A 20,407-nucleotide genomic window follows, 5' to 3' on the forward strand; every position below is an offset into this window, starting at 1 on the left:
ATTAATTTTGAAGTGACTGATTAGCACGTGGCTAGCCCAGGATAATTGGCTTTAGCTTCTCCCCACGGCCCCCTAAGTCATATTGCAGTGTGGCAGCTGCTCATGCCACCCCCTCTTCCCACATCCTAAGAGGCTGTCAATCAAACTGCATTTCTAGCCAAGTGATTGTGCTATTGTAACAGTATCTTCAAGATGGGGGGGAAAAGGGTTGGAGGTGGGGAGGTTTGGAGCGTTCCGGGTACTTATTGTGAAACCAATCAATAGCATACAATACAGGTTGTGTCAATGTGATGTCATATGCTGTTAATTAATACCTCTTTTCTACCCACATTCAGATAAATTCACAGAGCCTATTCTTTCCCAACCATAATAAACAGACAATAACAATATTCAACACAATAACAGATCCATAACAATCAAGCAAAATCTACAGGACTATCAGTTTCTCAGGATTAACATTAGGAGATTGGGAGTCTGCTTGAACAATCTATGTATTCCTGGGGACTAAAAACAAGTGCATGCAAAAAGGAATTGATATTAATCATTTCATCAAGCTCTGTAAAAAAATGTGTTTATTGTGGAAGGGCCATTTCACTGCAAAAAATGGTAAATATTCATGTCTGACAAATTGTAATGACCTTCAAAAATCTGACATACCTTATACATCACCATTTCTAAATACTGAAGCCAATTATTCTTACTACTCAGCAATTTCCTCAGCAATATGTGAGTTCAACATACAATCAAAAAACAATGTATACTTAGTCAAACATACAAACGCACATGAAAAGAAAACTCTAAGGAATTATACTTTATTTACAATGTTTTTTGGCATCTGTTTACAGCATCATTAGTTATCCCACAACCTCAAAATGTGAATAGAACCCAAACACAACATTAACTAAAGTGCTCTTCTGAGCTAAGCAAACTAATTGTGCACTTGTGTACTGGAACTTCTTGGTCCATATTGTGCGGTTATTTTAAAGAGATTAGGAATGTGGTTCAGATTAGGAATCTGTGGTTCAGATTCCCAAATCTCAACATTTAAGAGCAGAATGGCAACCTTTTCTCGCCGCTATGCAGTTTTCAGAGATTTTTGTGCGATCCGAGGACCCTTATCTGAGAACCCTGATGAGGTCCAAGGTGATGCGGCTTCGCTGAATATCCACGTCTAAAACCCGGACTTCGACCCGTTCCCCTGGTCCTAGTGCTAGATTCCTGCACCTCTGGTCAGCAGGCAGTTTATCCGGGGTGATGTAGCGCTTCGGGATGAGGCCTGATCGGCCCACTCCAATGTCCACGAACGCCCCGAACAAAGCTGTGTTCTCCACACGCCCTGTTAGAACGGTCCCCGTATGGAGGTCACTCATGGACACGATCCCTTGCTTGAAGTCCGCTTTCTCAAAGTCTAAGAGAAGGGAAGAGGACGAAGAATAAGTGGAAAAGGGATGAAAGAAAGGATGAAGGAACAGAGAGAACAATTCCATGTAAACATGAGTTCAAGCTTCAGTAGCCTTCTAATTGTCTAGAACTTCCCCTCTACCTGAAATGATCTGTTCCACGTCAAAAAAAAAACTGCTGACCTAAGACGCGCACAAACCGACATTACAAATAGGATGAGAAAAAAAAATGACTTCAAACAAATGAAATTACCAGGCCTAATACCAACAAACTGCTCTGTGCCCCCTCTCAGAATCAATTTTGTCTCTTCTGAGGAGACTTTCTTTGGGAGAGACTTTTAGATAAACATGGTCTCTCTGCAGGCTCTCTGTGGTCCAGGAAACATTCATCTCTGATTATTCCTATCCGGGACACCTCACCTAACGTGCGGTTCACATGGCAGCTATTTTTACAGCTGGCGATGGCGCGCAACCTCATCAGGCCTCCAAGCAGGGGGAAGTGAACCTGCAATCTCCTGATGGGAAAGCCTGTGGCCCAGCCACTGCACTACACCGGTCCCTGACCCGCAGAGCGCAAGTGACACACGGCTGCCCTGAGACACGTCACGGGCCCCGCCGAGATCGCCACGGTAGCATGCATCGCAATAAATAATGCTAATGCATACAGTTACAGAACATTCGTATGCGAAACAAATCCAGATAAATTTGAAAAATGAGAAACATTTGTACTGGAATGGGCAGTATGCTTCACATTCAAGCATCTGCCCCTATAAATATTCAGGTCTACAATACAACCCTCACCTCAAGCACCTAGAAACAAAACGTCCTTGTCAGGGTTCCATGGTTAAATCCACCCAAATGAACAGTGTTGTCATTACCCCACATATGGAAATATAAAAGTCTCCCCACTGTCAAAAAATTCCTTGATGTATCCACGCATTGATCAAATACTGCTCACAATCATAGGAAAGCTTGGGCTGATCTAGAAAGTCAATTTCCTAGCTGCTCTGAGCTGGCAGAAACTGAAGTGATGACAGTTGCTATGCTGGCAAACAAAAGTCTAGGAACTAAGATTATATACAATATTAAGTTTCCAACATGTCTTACTGTTTTACATGGGCAGCAAAATATTAGATTGTTAAAGAATCACATATGGTGCCCTACAACTCGTTCTAAAGTGAATTATACTTTACAATGGCCGTAAAAAAACAAACAAACCAAAAAACAAACAAAAAACCTGCTTAAAGGTTTACTCTGTATCAAGTCTACGTAAAAGCCATGATGGCATTAATATCAATTATTATCCTGCTGGCTTCAAAGAACATAATTATCATCATCACCGCATTATTGTCCACTGCGCTAGCAAAACGTTGTCCTCTCACATGACTGAGGGTAATGTTAAACCAGGATAGGCATTTGTTGTTCACATGGTTTTATTCCCGTAGTGAAAGTGGCTGTGGGCTCTCTCCACTGTGAGCGCATTATTCTCTGTAAGCAGGCCTTTCTCCCATTAATGATATATCTGTCGGCAGGGCTGCTTTAATAACTCGGGTCTTCCCCCAAATTACATGGCGAGACTTCAAACGCTTGGAGCACCGCCCAGATCTTGCACTCTGGGGAGAGGAGCAGACGAGCATCCAGAAAGGCGAGTGAGAGAGAGAGACAGAGAGAGAGAGACAAAGAGACTGAGAGAGACAGACAGGAGACACAGGACTCTCTTTAATCTGTCTGAGTTATGGTCATATGGGAGGGAAAGTCCTTTGGTCTTTGAGAGCTGTGAGAGTTTTTGTGTGCATGTGTGTGTGCGTGAGAGGGAATATTTGCTGAAGAGGTGCTGTGGTGCTCCGTGAAGTAGCACAACTTCTAATGACCGTTGTTAGAAAATGATTTCACAGTAAACCATAACATGGCACTGCCACGCAATAAAAGTAAACCTAATTTCTGAGTGTTAATGAAAGTTTTAATGTGCATATAGGCTGTGTTCTGCTGTTCATCTCAGTAAGCCTCTCGGTGAGTTCACCTACCAATAGATATTATGAAATCAATAGCTTCACCAAATACCCCGCAGATCAGAATGCTGTTTCCCACTTACCCTGACGGATGTCAAAACCAGGCGGCTGGGTGAGGCCATCCACGATAAGCTGCAGTGTCTCGGGGCATGTGTTGAGAGACTGCGCCAAAGGCTCCAGGCCACGGTTCCCAACGCAGCACTCAACCCGCTGCCGGAGCTGAGCACTGCCCAGCTCCTCCGAGCCACCACCGATCTGGGACAGGAACCTGGAGGAAGAGCCGGCAAACGGCACAATTACACAGACAAGCAGAACGAGGAATTAGCTGACGGGGTGCACAGAATGACAGAAGCAATGCAGCGCAGATGGGTGCGCTCACATTAGAGGCCGTGTAATGTGGCAGGGAAGTCTCAGGGTCTAGGGGAGGCGCTGTCTTAATAAATGGCTTTTTAATAGACTTCCCCAGAGGCCAGCGCACATGGTGGATATCCCACAGACGCAACATAGCCTGGGGCCGGATGGCTGAATTGCAGAGAGGAGGAGAAGAAAAGAGGAGTGGAGGTGAGACTAATTATGCCCTAAATCCTGATCTCCAGGGTCCCAAAGCTGAAGACTCTGTCTCTTTCCATAAATCAGATTTCTTAGCAAGTATATTAAAAAAGAACCACTGGTGGAGCCTCAAACCAAGGCCCAACATAACACATCCAGCAGACAGGAGGGCTACCCTCATTCCAGCCCAGCAAACACAACCTGACACACACACACACACACACACACACACACACACACACAGATCCTTTATCAGCTGTTCAAAGTGGTTCATACACACATTTTATAGATATATATATATATATATATATATATATATATATATATATATATATATATATATATATATATATATATATATAATTATTATTCCGCTACACAGCCACACCCTCATCCATACCCACATAGATCAGCCATAGCATTAAAACCACCTCCCTAATATTGTCTAGGTCCATGGCTGAAACTTTGCTTTGAAAACTAGTGGGGGCAAGAATTCAGACCAGATGTTGCATTCAATTCAGATGCCCCTCACATTCCGTTTAAGAAATCAAGTCCTCGGGAACGCACGTTTACTGAAACTTAAGTTGCGAGGTGGGCCTCGTTTTTCTGGCACGTTCAGTGAACTAAACAGCAAGCCATCTCTTGGTTTCTCCAGTGTACAGCTAATTACCATCTCTGGCAAAAGAGACAGTCGAGAACTCCTACAGTACTCCAGACTCCAAATTCCTCCGACTGAGCATCTACAGGATGTTCTGGAAAAACTAGTCTGATCCATGAAGAACACCTTCAAAGGTCTCGTGGAGCCCAGTGATTATGATCATAATGCGTATTAGCATTAGTGGTGTTATTTGCTCAACACTTAAATATTGTCAAACGATGTCTACTCTTACAAGTGGAAACGGATGTTCGACGTCTCCCTTGGAGACAGAGATGACTACAGACAAATACAACCGTGATGGAAGTCAGCAAACTGACCGCGCTCCAGACGAGAATAAATATCCAAGATGGGGGCATGCTTACAGAAAAAAATACAACCCTGAAGGCCCTGAAGTCTGCTAAACAAAGGAGTGGATCACGAACATGTCCTGGACAACACATCGCCTCATCATGCTCCATGCCTACTGGCTAAAAAAACTCCCACCCAAGCCGGCTAACACAAGGCACTGCAATAAGAGCCAAACATGATCTAACTTCAGGCCAATAACCTGCCTGTTCACAACATGAAGGCTCCTCTCAGGAATACTACCCAGCAAGCTGAATGCACATGAGTAAAAGTACACAAGTACTACCCAGATTAGGCCTGTTTACACCGCCGGAGGCTGAAAGCACCATCTACTGGCGGACGGAGTTGTCCGCCAGGATTCCAAAACCAGACAGAACAAGCTAAGTGTTGTCTGAATGGTCGAGAAGAAAACATTAATCAATGTCACATACCCAAAACCCAAGTGGACACTTGAATGCCTGACCCTGTAAAAGTCAATAAGGGTCTTCATCCAGAACTCAATGGAACACTGGAGGACAACACTGGACGCCAACTCAAAAACAATTGCGCAACTGCCCACAAAGTTGGGTATTTACCAAGGACATGCAGTACCCCCATAGACTCACTGTTCCACCTGACCAGGATCTAGAGCAAGGACATTGGAATGTCGTTCAGGCTGGAGAGGTGTGTTGGTCAATAGTAAAAAGTGGAAAAGTGATGAGGACAGAGGGAATTAATCTACCACATATAATGGAGCCGGAGTGGCAAACCAACTAGACATTGTGACTGTAGATAAAGAGCAGAAATCAAGAACTCTGGAGCGATAGAAAGATCCTAAGGAAGGAATATGAAAAGCTGGAAAAATACCACGTACTGAAAGAAGAAATAGAGAGAATGTGGAAGGTTAAAACCAAGGTTGTCCCAGGGGTGATAGGGATACTTGAGGAAGTGACCCCAAAGCTGGAGGACCTGCAAACTCCCAGGCTGCTGGCAGAAGCCTGAGTGTAAGGAAAAGATATGACCACCCACTGGAAGGGTGAGAGGAACTCATTTTTTATATCACTGAAGAAGATTCCAGGGAGTATTTTCAGTGTACTCTAGTTAAAGATGAAGAGGTGGTAAAAATTGCTGTGTAGTATACAAGGTTTCCAAAGAAACAGGATGTACTGAACAGAGCTCCTCCATCAGTTGTGCAATCAAACTGCTTCTGAAGCTGTAGGAGGTGAGACCAGTTTAAATACCACTTTTTAAATACTTAAAGGTTTAAGTAGAAGTTTAAAAACTGAAATTTTACTACCGCTGTCTCTTTCTCGAAACACACACACACGCACGCACGCACACACGCACGCACGCAATTGGTTCAGCTTTTATTTCAAATCCTTATATATTTCTTTTCATAGCTCATTTTTCTTAAGTCTTGCTGTCATATCGAACAAGTCTTAAAAAGGGGCTTAAGAAATGTTGAGCGGACACATGCACACAACCAGGGGTGTGTGTGACAGCGGGGTTGCTGGGAGCGAGTGGGAGCTCGACATGTCCAGAGGTGGCTTTGGAATGTGGGACTTCGGGGCTCCGCTGGAATGTAGTGTAGGGGGGACTGGCTGCTGAGCCAGCCTGCTGATGGATAGCCATTGCTGTGGCATCCTGACGCCAGCTAGCCAGTGCAGCTGTCCTCAGTGTGACTGACAGGACAGGTGGGTGCAGACTCCGCCCACTTCCTGCAGTATACGGGGACACATTTCCGCACGGACACTGAAATACTTGCGCAAAAACCCACACACTACCACACAAACATGCAACATGTTTTTTCTATCTTCTTAAGGCCCCACATTTATAAGTTGCTCAAGTGCTGTGGCTAAAAATTATTTTCTTCATCTTTCACTGCTTCCCCAGAATACATGAATGGCTGATCCGGACTGTGGAGTTGGGGTGTAAATGAACACTGTATGTGCCAATGGCAGCTGTGCATGATGATGCCAGTTCCCCAACTATTGCACAACATATAATTTGTAAATGATTATCACAGTATTTTTGCCTCTTTGATAATACAGAATGCTGCAATATCTCTCTGTGATTGCCCGGTTCAAGCTCAAGACAGTTGCCTTCATATGACCAGACAAATGTAAATATGTATTAGTCAAAACGAAGGCCATTCTTTAACCACATCACATCAAGTGGTCCCCAAAGTGTATACTGAAGGGATCTCACAAGTCTCGCATGAAGCAGCAGAAATCGCATCCTGGATGCTTTCCACTCACTTCACCTCTACGCAGAACTGTTCCACATTTCTATCACTTCCCCCCCCCCCCCTTTTGCTTTTTTTATGTTCCCCTTTATTAAAACGATGTGTCACGCTTTATGGCATCCAATATAATCAAATTAAACAGGAATTAATTAAGACTTTCCTCATGAAATGTCTTAAAACGTGTCAGTGTAACATGTACGGTATTAGGGCTTTGCTAATCACTAACAGGAAAAACAGGAGTTCTGAACACTGCAGGTGTGACTTCATGCTTACTTTATAATCACTAACAGTTCACCAGCAGGCCTGGGTCCACTGAAATGAAAAATAATCCATGTCTTTGCTTATCCCTTTGGTCTGTGAATTATGAGGTGGTGAACATGGAGAAGCCAAACCTATATAGAGAGTTCTGATGTGTCTCTCAGGTCAAGTGTGCTATAGTGGGCTCTGTCCGTAGTTCAGGTTCTGCTCTGAGTTGCATGGGAGGTGCTACACACAGCATCTTCACACCTGGATCAACACATCGACCACTGATCCAAGATCAGTTCGTCAGAACACCTTCAATTTAACTCGTTCAATCTAGCCCAACCCCAAGCTGAGGTGAAGGCAAAATCAAGCCTGCACAAAAGTAAGGATCACATTCTACTCCTGCTCTACGTTTACCTTCCCTGAAAATCAACCACACGCACGCACGCACGCACGCACGGGCCTGCACACATCCTCCCCTGCGACCGCCAAACCACGTCTGCGCTGTTCATAAGAGCCTCTGTGGAGCACAGGAGCCTGTGCGGCGAAGGGCAGGGCAGCGGGGCCCCGGGGCCGCGCTCCGGGTGATTTATGAAGAGCCCGCATGCGAGTGCGGCCCATGGGCCGGGGGCTCAGGTTTCCCCCTGGTGTGTTTGTGTTTTGGGGGTGGTGGTTTGGGGGGTCTGGGGTTTGACGGAGTAGAGCGCAGTGGAGCTTCTCCAGCAGGCCCTAATGAAAAGCAGCTCGGCTGGGAAGTGGCACGGGGTGGGGGGTGGGTTTGGGCTCTGCTCCCCACGGGCCCCGCGACAGAGCCTCTCCAGATGCAGCCACTGGGAGCTCGTGGCTAGCTGCCCTTTACTCACCCGAGCCGAAGCCCTGGCGTCGGCGTGTGTGGCAGAAGCGCTCTGCTCTCTGCTGATGCACTGCCTGACAGGAAAAGGAAGCACACTTATCTGTCAATTTGCAACTTACTTGCTTAGTAATAATACAATAAAAGAGATCCATGTTTTTAGCCATTATTCTACACGAATCCTTGTTTTAATCCAAATATTTTTCTGCATCATCTGTTTTTGCCTTACCGATAGCTACACAGTGATAAAGTTCTGGTATGGCCACTGACGGTCTGACCAGAGCAATTTTCTTCACATTTACATTCCCAAACACATGCTAAAACAAGGTCAATAATCTCATATCTCATGCGGTGATTCAAATAATCTATTCATATGTAGCCATTTGAATGCTGCCCACATTTCTCATGGGGGTGCCTCAGTAGAAACCAATATATAGCCACCTCTGGCACACAAGTCTGTTCCTTTAACCAAGTCCACACCTTCAGGGGGTCAACAGCACAGCATTTGTATACATACGTGTTTGTGTGTGCATGCGAGCAAGCGTGCGTGCGTGCCTGCGTGTGTGTGCGTGCGTGTGTGTGTGTGTGTGTGTGTGGGACATGGTTCCCAGTGGTAAGGCTAAGGGTATCAGGTTCATCACATTAGAGCAACATGATACACCATTACCGCCTGCTGGCCCACGCTCCTCGAAGCAGCCATGGCGCAGCAATCACTCCCACTGTAGGGGAGGGTGGGCGCATGTCCGCACAGGCACAACATGTGTCTGATTTCAGCCTCCTGTTCTCCTGTCCGCACCAATATCAGGCTCCCGCGCGGCCCTGCGAACAGCCCCCGTCCCTGGGGCCGAGCGGCTGGAGCGCCGGGACGCTTTGCGCTGGATCACGAGCTCACGTTAACCATTTTCTTTAAGTGGCAAGGCGAAGGCCGAGCGAGGGAGAGGGAGAGACGGAGGGGCCGTCTGTGTCCAATAACGTCGGGGAGAATTAAGGAGAGCGAGTGAAACACAGAGCGAGCGGGACAGAAGAAAAGACTGATGAACGCAGCGCAGAAATGGGCTGCAGATTGTTGGGAATCTGTCAAGCTTGTCACCGTCGTTATAAAGCCATCGTTCAGACGACCTGCTCGCATCATTAGGCCTCCGCTTCCACCGCCCGGCCAGCGCTTGGCCCCGCGTTCGGCACACTTTATTAGCAACACCCCGAATTCCACCCTCGCCCCCCGGAAACCCTTGTTTTAAGTCCGCTACATTAGCCGGGGCGCAACGTTACTAGCTCGGCACCGCCGGTGGCCGTGTTTAATCAAATCCTGCTTTTCCAAGAAAAATAGGCCAGCGCTCACACTGACAATCGGAGTCTAGCAGAACATCCATTAGCGCAGCATTTGGTAACGATAGAGTGTGTCGATAATGCAGGGAACTGCAAGGGAGGCTTTTCTGCCTGGTTTAGTGGGAAATGAAGCTGAACGGAGAGAAAAGAAAACAAACAGAAGGAGTAGAAGAGGGAGGATATGACAGGGTGATTATTCCCCCTCTCCATGCCCCTAAGTGGCTTTATTAGACCTCTAACCCCCACAGACGCCTCTGACGACAGATCAGGCTGAGCGCGGCTGGACCGGCGCGCACCCCACGCCGGGGAACAGCAACGGTGTACGTTACCGTAAGCTTGAATTCTGCTTCTTAAAAAAGAGAGAGAGAGACTTGGTGAGTTTTTTTGGATTAATCCATAATGAGAAAATAATTTCCATAATGAAAGCAGATGCATTGCCAGAATAAACCATATAGTCAATTTCATTCCACACCACGAGCATCTACCAGTATGTCGGTTCTGGGTTACATCATCCATCCCTAAAGCGCGCACGCATTAAATACAGGCCTACCAAGTAAAATAGTGAACCCTCTGGAAAAAAAGCAGGGTTCTGGGTATAGAAAGTTCTTTCCCTAAACCAGAGATTGAACAATTCTGCATACTCAAAGCGCCAGCATTGTCTGCTTAATTCACATTCGGCTCGTCAACGTCCCCCTGACACACACACGTTCGACTTGACTTGCAGCTGTCCTGCATCCAAATCTAGGAGCTTCCGCACAGACGCAGCCCCTGGCAACGGACGTTACAAGTGTCAGACAGGAGTAGTCTAAACAGGCTGGATCAGCACAGCTGCAGCCAAAGCTCCCATTCACAGCCACAGAGTCCTCAGCACATGCTCAGTGCGCTTTTCGGATGAGCGGCGGCCACGACGACAGTCCTCGCACATCCGCACGTGCACGCGCATACACACACACACGCCCAGATGCCACCACTCCATTTATGCGGATGTGCCAACCGTCCCCGTGTCCGCGTACACACACGCACGCACATGCACGCACACACGCACGCACACACAGCAAATAACCAACAAACTGTTACTAAGAGGAATGTTCTTGTAAGCATATGGGACATTAGAGTGGAGCTTTGCTCTGACCTCATGGCCACGCTGTAGGACTCTGGGTGGATGCACGTTTGGTCCAGAGGGTTAGGCTGGTTAGAGACGCCAGCAGAGCTTTTAGATTTGCTCTTCTTGGCTGCTGGTGTCTTAGCAGGTGCAGAGTCTGGGTCGCCACCTGAGCCATGGCTAGAGGAGCAAGAGAAGACAGAAGCTCTGTTTAGTAGTAGGAAATTAAATACGAGAACAAAGGATGACAAATTAACAGACACACTGACATGTTCACCATCCAACTTATCCTACCGTATTTTTAAGTCACATTTTGTTATACAGACTAATCGATGTAGATAATTTATGCCAATTTGCATTTGCGTAAACATTTACATATAAATTGGCAGAACGATGCCAGGGCAGAACCAAAATTCTACGAGATGACGGAGGACCCACGGCTGTGGTACCTGCGCACGCTCTCCGGGTTGATCCGCACGAAGCCGGCACACTGCTGGAAGCTCTTGGGGCCAAGACCTTTGACCAGCTTCAGCTGCTCTCGGTTGAGAAAGGGCCCGTCTTCTCCCTCCACTGCACTATGCCACGCGCCCGGGCAGCGTTCAGTCCAGCCACGTGCCTGCCAAAGACACAACCGGCCACTCGCAAAGCTTCACAAAGGACGAAACCGCTTCCCTCCCGTCTACGTCACCCACGGTAACCTTTTCAGCAGTTACTGTAAATTGCCTCCCCACCCATTTTCTAAATCCTTAGAACATGCATTGCGATGGCGCTTCGAATGCTCGTGAACACTCGGTAGGCAATGACCTTTAACGGCTTTTAAGATTTAAAAGCCTGCTTGTTTTTAGTATTAGTCATTGGCTCACATGTCAATAACCCCCTTTCACCTGAGTGAAGGACTGTACTTTGAAAGTCCACCCAAGAGCATGGAAATTCTACTTCATACCACTCTGATCCTTACATTTTCAGGTGTGAAAGATTAATACAAATACAGAGAACATTTTCCAGAGTTACCGAAAGGTTTCCCCAAGATCTCATAATCTCTGTGACCTTTTCATACAAAACAGGCAGGCTTTGAACGGGCCTTGGTGACATGGTAGGAGCAATTTAAAGTGACAGCTCTCCCCAAAAGCAGCTACGTAAACATAGTATGTCATCACTTATAAATAAGGACTGAGCACTGGAAGCGTGAACATGTCGAGAGTGCGCTTATGGAGTTCTGGAGTGCAGAGCTCATTTAAAGTCAGGTAAACAGATGACCTGATCTCTGCAGGCCTCATACTTGACCACTTCTGGCCTGTGACATAATAATAATAGTTTTCAGATCCAGTACGATGAGTCTGGCAACCCCCTGTAAAATCAATGTTTCAACACTGTACATTTAATACTCGTTTTCTAATGGATGGTGCAGTGTGTGTATCATTACGTGTGTGTGTGTGTGTGTGTGTGTGAGAGGCGCACAAAAATGACGCCTTGACTAATATTTCTATGCCATTTAAACTTTAGTACCTTCAAACACATCTCCATGGGTACAAGGCAGGGCAAAGAGCCTGTTTGTCAAAGTCTGGTTCAGGATTTGAGTCCACATGCACAGGTTCATGTATTGTGTATAGAATAAAGCACCATGTTCATGTACCACACGAGCGCGTGTGCATGAGGGAACACTAAACGTAAGAATATGAAAACGTCTACTTGTGAGAATCTCTGTAACTGAAGAATCCTACCAAAATTGGTGTGGGTGTGGGTGGGGGTGTGTGAGTGTCTGAAAAGAGGCATTCTGAGTAAAAGCTATTTGGCTCATGTGCGAGTGTACGTGAGAACATAATTGTGTAAAATGAGTGTGTGTGTGTGTGTGTGAGTGAGAGGGTGTGTGCACGTGCGTGTGCATGCATGTAGGTGTGTACGATGGCAGTCTGGCTTGGCCTGAGTGGGGTGTCAGACTAAACAGAGCACTGAGCAGTAGTGGGAAGGCGAGTGTGTAGTTGCCATGTCGTGACTGATCCTGGAAACTATTTGGCTTGTACCTCATCAGCGTCTCGGAGCAGATGTTTGATGTCCACCTTCCCACGAAGCTCACACACTCCTGCACCACGCCATCCAACGCTGCTCTCAGCAAACTCTTGCGACACGTCGTGCTGGAAAGGGCGACCAACCAGATTTACGTGTGTGTGTGTGTGCGCGCGCGCGCATGTGAGTGTGTTCATGGGGAGTTCAACTTTTGTGGTCTTGGATCAAAAGAATGTAGAAGGCATGCGCAGTATTTCGAGTTGGCTAATTAGACCTACACATGTTTACGTATGCGTAACAACAAGCAACTTCAGGAGGCAAAAATATATTTCCACAATTACACACTCTAGTTACCAATTATTAACTCGACAGATGAGCTTTGAAGCAGGAGAGTTTTCCGAGCTCCATTAATTGCTATCAAAGTCATGTTGCAAAAACAAGACTTTTCATCAGGCCACTGTTGTGTCAGTGGTGGTTAGCTCCAACCCTGAAGATCTTGTGGTTGTAGTGTTGGTCTGAGAGAAGAGACAATGAAAGCATTAGAGTGCGGATGGCTTCGCCTCCAGAGAGACGGAGAGCAGTTCGCGGCCTGTTTTCATTGGAACGCGCCTGTGATGCTTCAAAGCCCACTCGCAGGGCTTTTCCATTAAGCGCAGGGAATTGATAAAGTTAATCCAACCGAACTTTTCACACTTTGGAGGTGGTTTTTATTTTTATTTTTTATTTTTTAATGGAGATGGAATTCAAAGGGAAGAAAAACCACAGAGTAGAACCCAAAACTGACAAAATTAGGAGCAAGTGAGGAATTCTGATCGGCCTTTCTACTGCACAGGGACATAGTAACCATATGGAAGGTGTTACTGTTGTTAAAGTCCCAGCAGTAGAGGGGCAATCCATTCTTTTTTTTTTTTGAGCCGCCCCAAAATGTTCTCTGGACACTTCCTGTACTGAACCAGATGACCTGAGGCAATGGGTCCACATACAAGAAGGTACACAGGAAGCCTAGGCTTCATCAGAACACACCGCCGTTTAAAAGCACACCAACAAGTCGCGTTACTCAACAACGTGCCACTTGAAGTGGAAAACTTCAGCCCCACGTCATGCATGTCATCGCAAAACGCATCAGTGGTTATTTAGGAAGTCCGCAGTTCCTAAATGACTTCATCACTTGCTCTGTGTACAACTCATAGAAGTCTTTTGATGAAGTGAGTCTCAGAGCACACACGGCTCGATTAAAGATACTCAGATGCCCTCAAGCTAGCGAGAGCGGCAAAGGGGAAGATTTAGCACTGGATCCTGTAATCACCCCTTTCATGTGGGGCAGATCCAACAGAAGTAACTTTCATCAGAAGGGTGCACCACAGCCCTGGAGACAACGATGCGTGGAAGTGTGCCGTGGAGAATCTATTACCAATCTGTGTATTTTGGTCCGCAAACGTTGCCTGAGGGTTCGTTGAGCGTAATATTGTGTTTGCATGAATACAAATCCACTTTATTAAACAGAATGAGAAACCTGTGGCCCTTTCACAACTAACATAATATACACATTCAGTTCCCAATGCACACGCACACACATGGTCACGGACCACGCAGGAATGGCAAGAATAATAAACAAAGACACAGACAATATATTTTTCAGTATTTAGACGCTGTGGTTTACTCTGAGTGGGTGTTTATTAGCTGAATGGAAGTAATATGGATTGAAAACATGGCAGACTTGCATGTGTAAGGCAAGGGTGGAAATATTATATGTCCAGCTTATCAGTATCAGACTTACATAGTGGAGTTTCTTAATGTGAGGCGGAGAAATTCCAAAAAGAACACCAGCAGAGGTTATATTATGTTTAGTGATTAGTTATCAAATACTTGAGATTTTATTCTTGGGTTCTCTTCCAATTGGTTCTTCACTGTAGCTAAACACATTCAATCACAAGGCTGACTGATGCATCCAACACGATAATGGTTCTTCACATTAGCTGTATGGCCGTACAGGTGAGCAGTGCACGGAGAGACTATGAAACACACGCGCATGAAAAACAGACAGAAAAGCAGGATGGTCTTAGCAACAGATGTTGCTACAAAAATACAAAGACTAAAATGGCTCCTGAAATAATGTACATTTCCAATTGTTTCTTATGTACTTCTAAGCTTCAAACACCAAGACAAATATCTTGTGAACACTGGAATTTATCTCTTGGAGCTGCTAAAAAAGGAGTCATTGTGTATGCATGTACATGATGAAGCTAATAAATCTCATGCTGGTAGGAACAAGCCAAAATATATCTAGCTCCTAGTGTCCTATTACTTTATGTATTGTATTAGATATTCCATAAGTAATTTAGCATAATGTCCCCTCTCTATTGTTACAAAAAAGGTCCAGATGTTTTAGCGCCCCATCTCAAAACTGCGCAAAACACCAAGTGATTACAGTGGGGTTCCAGAAGGTTCTCGGGGTCCCTGCACAGATGTCTGTAGACGACTGCAGTTAACTGGTGTGTGTTGATATTTGTGATGGCCGCGTTAATGGACGCAGTACGCTAGAAGGCTAGAAGTGGGGAAAAGCCAAATTCTAAAAGGTGCCGAGCAAGAGCAGAAACCCCAGTAAGTATAACTAGTGAGGAAAGACGTAAATGAACAGAGACACACGGCAGCTCTGTGACTTTGCACAGTGCGCCAAACAGGAAGGCTGGATGGATGACTGACCTCTTAAAGAGATCACTGAGCGCAACATTCTGACACTGACGGAGGATGCTCCCGTGCCACGACAAACAAATAATGCCACTTATGAAGGTAATCTTATCTTAGGACGAGACAAATGCTCATTCTTCACAGACTAGAAAATCCGACGGTTTGTCACACACTTCATTCTTGTATCTGCGCTTCTGTATCCGCTGCAGACCAAGCAATGGGTTTCATTTTCCCTTAAGTCTGTGATGCTATTATAATTCCATATTAGTCATTGTTTTTGGTCTGCAATAGCGACACTAATACCGTAGCACTAAAGAGGGAATCCGAGAGTTAAAAAAATAAAAGGTCTTAAGGACCATTTAATGCTATATGAGCTATAGCACTGTGTCTGGGGGTTACACCAGGAAACGGCAGTTGTCTACAGACACACAATAACTCCTAAAGAGGGGAATAATATGGGAAAATATTTAATCAGCATAACTGAGCCTATCTAATGGTACACAGCAGTGGAAAACACGTCTAATGTCATAAAGGTCATATAGGTGGTGTTCACACGAGAACTTTCATGTAAAGGGAAAGTGCCCATGTAAAATATCATCAAGCTGTCTCACACACTCCCACTGTAACCTTAGATGACAGTGATGCCAATGTGCTTTTGGAATGCATTAGACAAGAAAGACCGACACAAAGAGCGCAGAAGTGCTAAAGGTCGTTTGTGAGATATTTTTTTCCCCCCTTAAGTTTTTCCACGTGTTACAACACATTCACACTCACAGACACACACAGACGTACACACTTCTGTGTGTTTACTTCCTTTCATGGGCCCATGAACAGCTTGTGACCCACCTTAGCAATATCACACTCATCTCTGATACACTATCACTATTTGAGACCATTTTAGAGACCGCTTTAGAGAGAGTTTTTGCCAGTAAGTCACTGACAGCAGATCAATCCTTCAACACCCTCCAGGGACTTTCCACAAAGAACAACCAATATTTCTCAGTTCTTAACATACAAAAAGCTGCAGCTCTGTGATGTTGGGATGCAACCTGAGAAGTGTGTGGACGGCTTCCCATATAGTTGCGCCCTAACCCTGGGGTTAGCTTTTGACTACTTGGCAGCCGATTGGCTGCGCAGAGCCTCAGGCGCGGATGGAGCAAACGTTCTCACAGTCCCTGGGTAGACTCCGAGAGGAAGACACCCAGAAAGTGTCGCCTCCGGGCGCTTTGAGCGCCGGCTCAGGAATGCTCTCTCATTAGGACACCATCAATCACCGCAACCCCCAAACTATTTTTAAAGTCAGTTCCAGGGAGTTATGTGCGGCGGTAAGCTAATTTATGAGGTGGGACGCCCCCACTGTGAATATTAGCGCTCGCACACTGGGAGAAAAAACTCACTAGAACGGCGCACAGTTGAGCAAGGGAACGCCGGTGATCCGTGTCTGCTGGTGGGCCGGCTGCCACTGCTCGGTCAGGAGGACAAAAATGAAGACATTAAAGACGCATCACTCCCGAGCGAACAATGCCGCACGAGGGACTAAAAATAGACGCACGCTCTGGCGTGACACCTGTGGTTACGAAGCAGAAAGAAAGAAAAGAAAAAGACAAATTTGCTCCGCCTAATGAAGAACGCTTCAAGCACCAGCCCGTTGGATGGGCGCAAAAACTCTCTCCTATTCTGTTTCAGGGTCCTGGCCCCACTACATGCTGTGGCGTGGGCAGCATCTCCAGGCCAGCAGCTGGTGCTATGAACAGGTTAAGCTAATAGAACTAGACAGTGGGGCCCCAAAAAAAACAAAACAAAACAAAAAAACACCCCAAAAACCAATGTTCTTAAATAAATATTTATTTATTTATGTCCCCCCCCCCCTTACACCACAAACACAAATGCACGCATATGTGCATATACACGCACAAGCACATGCACGTGTACACATGCACGCGCCCTCTGTTCCTCATCCACAGTAGGACGAGAGGCTGACAGCTGAGCTTTGACATGGCTTTGCAGAGTGGCAGCCCTGAAGACAAAACAGCCCAAACTCAATTAGAGCATCTGGGAATATGGAGAGAAACATGGGGTGAGCCCGCAGAGCTTTTAAACACACAACACCCTGCCTGTCTCCTGTTTTCATAGACGCGATACACGAGATACATGAGAGACACTCTACTTCAACACCAAGTCACGCAATACAATCCCACCACTAACACAAACACCTACACTGTACACACTCTGCTCTCTTCTGCGCAAGCCGGTTTTGCTCTCTTTTACTCTCTCTCTTTCACACACACACGCGTGTACAAGCGCACGCGCGTGCACACACACACACACACACACACACACACACACACACACAGATTAAATTCAGGTGCGAGGTCCTGCTTGGCTTGGATGGGCCCCAGCGTCAGAACAAAGTGTTTCTGTCCACACTCAGGCCAGTTAACAGCTTTTTTGTGCAAAGCTGCCATTCTAAGATGTCAATCAGTGCCTCGCTCTCCCTTCCTTCTACCTCGCGCCCCAACGTGGATCTAACCAGCTGCAGGCTCTGAAAACACACTTCCCAGAGAGAGCTGAAAACACAAAAGATGTTTGACTGGGGGATCCCTTTACATGCCTCCGTAGCCTTTCCCTCTTGTGTAACCAGAGACCTGCACTTTCAGCAAAACATTAAAGGGCCAAATCCAGGAGAGCAGAAAACAGCTGAGCTCATCCTGACGGAGGCGAAATAAAAAGGGGAGAAGGGTTTACTACGGCCTGTCCGCCTTTCCCTACATCTCTCGAGGTCTGAAACTATGCCCGCCACGGCTCTGGAGCTGCCAAGAGCACAGCCTATACAGCCTATAGGTGGTGACGCAGGTCCATTTGTGCCACCGTCAGGACTGTATTATTATAATGAACTGTTACAATAGCCCGAACGGCGTTACTTCTCCTCATGCGCTTGCTTGTTGCTATGGTAGTCCTAGATGTTGACAGCTAGCTAGCCAGCCAGCAGTTATACACCGAAGAGAAAGAGTAAATCAGACATGCCAATGCAAGCGCATTTTTACTGCAAAGCAATTGTTAGAATTTACACATTAATGAATGACAAAGCACAGTGTAAGCCAGTGTTGTTTATGTCCAACTGCAGTTGCCATGCTAGCTATAAGCCTCAAACAGCGTTGGTCAGCACTGGCTAAGCATTAAGCTCTCTTCAGCCCCATGAGTCAGTGTGATATGATCGCTTCATATCAATATCTCTGCAGTGGTTTGCTTTATTTATTTCAATATTATCTCTGAAATGAGGAACGTACGGTTTACATTTATTCTGTATAATAATGTTAATAAAATGTTAATAAAAATCCAGCAACTAACAACGCTGGTAATCTATTTTTGGTAAAGTTATCGTCCTTGAAACAAAGGTTTTAAATAACTCCTAATACATTTATATCTACAGCAGTTCCTCAGACTATTCCTTGTTCCAGTACATGTTCTGCTATGGGTCTGTAAATGTAAATATTGCATCTGATTTTAAAACCATTTTAATTTGTACATTTTTAACATAAGAACATACAGTGATTACAATGTTAAATATCTCTGAATGTATAACTGGTAATAATAAATCAAGTCTTTTACACTATATTACTACTTTCCATTGATATCTGACATGCATATATAATACATTTCAAAGGGGTGCATCCAAAAGAAAGAATTGCTTAGCGGTCTACAATTAGTATTCACTAATATTACTGCCAAGATTATTCTACATGCATGTACTGCATGTTTGGGTGTATGATGTGTAGACTCCAATGTCAGTAGTTGTGAATGAAGCAAGCCTAGTACTGTGGCGTGCGTGGGAGACTGGGGTGGCTCTTTAATGGCCAAACCTAAAACTGTTCACCCATATTGTCCTCCTTTTGGGGTGAGGGGGTGGTGTGTGTGTGTGTTGGGGGGGGGGGGGGGGGGGAGGATCCTGCCAAAATGAACAACATACAGACACAGTGCTGTACACTGTAGGAGTATGAGAGTGAAAAACCCCAGTGGGTCACTTTACAAATAAAGGTTAAGCCTGGACCTGCTACAAATATAAAACTTTACAGAAATCTACAACCACCACCACCTAGACCACCAAACAGAAACACTCACAATCCAACCTCGTTAATGAAGGGACTGCAGTGGGGATGAGTGTGTAAGCAAGAGGCAGAAGACATTAGAGAAGGGACAACAGAGTTCAGCAGAACGGACTGACTCCACCACTGGGGGGTTCACCAAAATGCTCAAAAGCCAAAACAGATCGGTTCACAGGGACAAAACAGCACTTAAAACACGTGAAAGGTGAACAACAAGCTGTTCCTTTTCCCACGCTACGCTAAGCCGGAAGCTATGCACCATCGCCACCATCAGTCAAACTCCCGTCAGTCACATCTCTGAGCCTCACTTCCCCCTCTGCCTGCGGGAGGAGATTCTGACAGTCCGCAAATCACAAAGATTCGTTAACAACAACAACAAAAAAAAAGAAAAAGGCAGCAGCTATTTAAGGGAGTGACATCATCGGCTTGGCTCAGCCTCGGCTCTTTTCAACCTGTGCTGCATTAGAACCTGCCTGAACACTGATGCGGGATCTCAGAGGATGTTCTCAGAGCCATTCCGTCATTCTACTGCCGTCCTGTGTCTGAACATCGAGCGGATGTCCTGCGCAGTCAGGCCTGTAGCTATAATGATGTGCTGACAGCAGTGATGGAGATCACATTCGAATGACTTACGCACTCTTATGTTGAGCATGTTTTGTATCATAATGTGGAGAATAGTTCTATCCTTTAAAAAAAAAAAAAAAAAGGTTTTTTAAAAGCCATGTTAATCCCAACAAAATGCCTAAATATGAATTTATAAAATTGGGTTGTTTATAAAACTATGTTGTTTATAAAATGAAGCCCTAAAATGTACACAGACACAAAGGCACCATACTTTTACATAATGGATTTAAAATGTATACAAGTGTGTGTGAGAAAAAAAGAGATCAGAGCGTCCAAGAAAGT

General features: G+C 45.6%; 1 protein-coding gene across 1 annotated transcript in view; it reads right to left on the reverse strand.

Annotated features, from left to right (window-relative positions):
- Positions 1–555: 555 nt before the first annotated feature.
- Positions 556–20,407, reverse strand: part of srbd1 (S1 RNA binding domain 1) — a 50,872-nt gene continuing 31,020 nt past the window's right edge. The window contains 7 exon segments of the mRNA XM_035531812.1: positions 556–1,408; positions 3,493–3,677; positions 10,737–10,886; positions 11,156–11,264; positions 11,267–11,322; positions 12,728–12,822; positions 12,824–12,838. Of these exon segments, the coding sequence (XP_035387705.1) occupies positions 1,116–1,408; positions 3,493–3,677; positions 10,737–10,886; positions 11,156–11,264; positions 11,267–11,322; positions 12,728–12,822; positions 12,824–12,838 (903 nt within the window). The 3' untranslated portion in view covers positions 556–1,115.

The sequence above is a fragment of the Electrophorus electricus genome, chromosome 11 (assembly GCF_013358815.1).
Source record: "Electrophorus electricus isolate fEleEle1 chromosome 11, fEleEle1.pri, whole genome shotgun sequence".
Taxonomy (NCBI): domain Eukaryota; kingdom Metazoa; phylum Chordata; class Actinopteri; order Gymnotiformes; family Gymnotidae; genus Electrophorus; species Electrophorus electricus.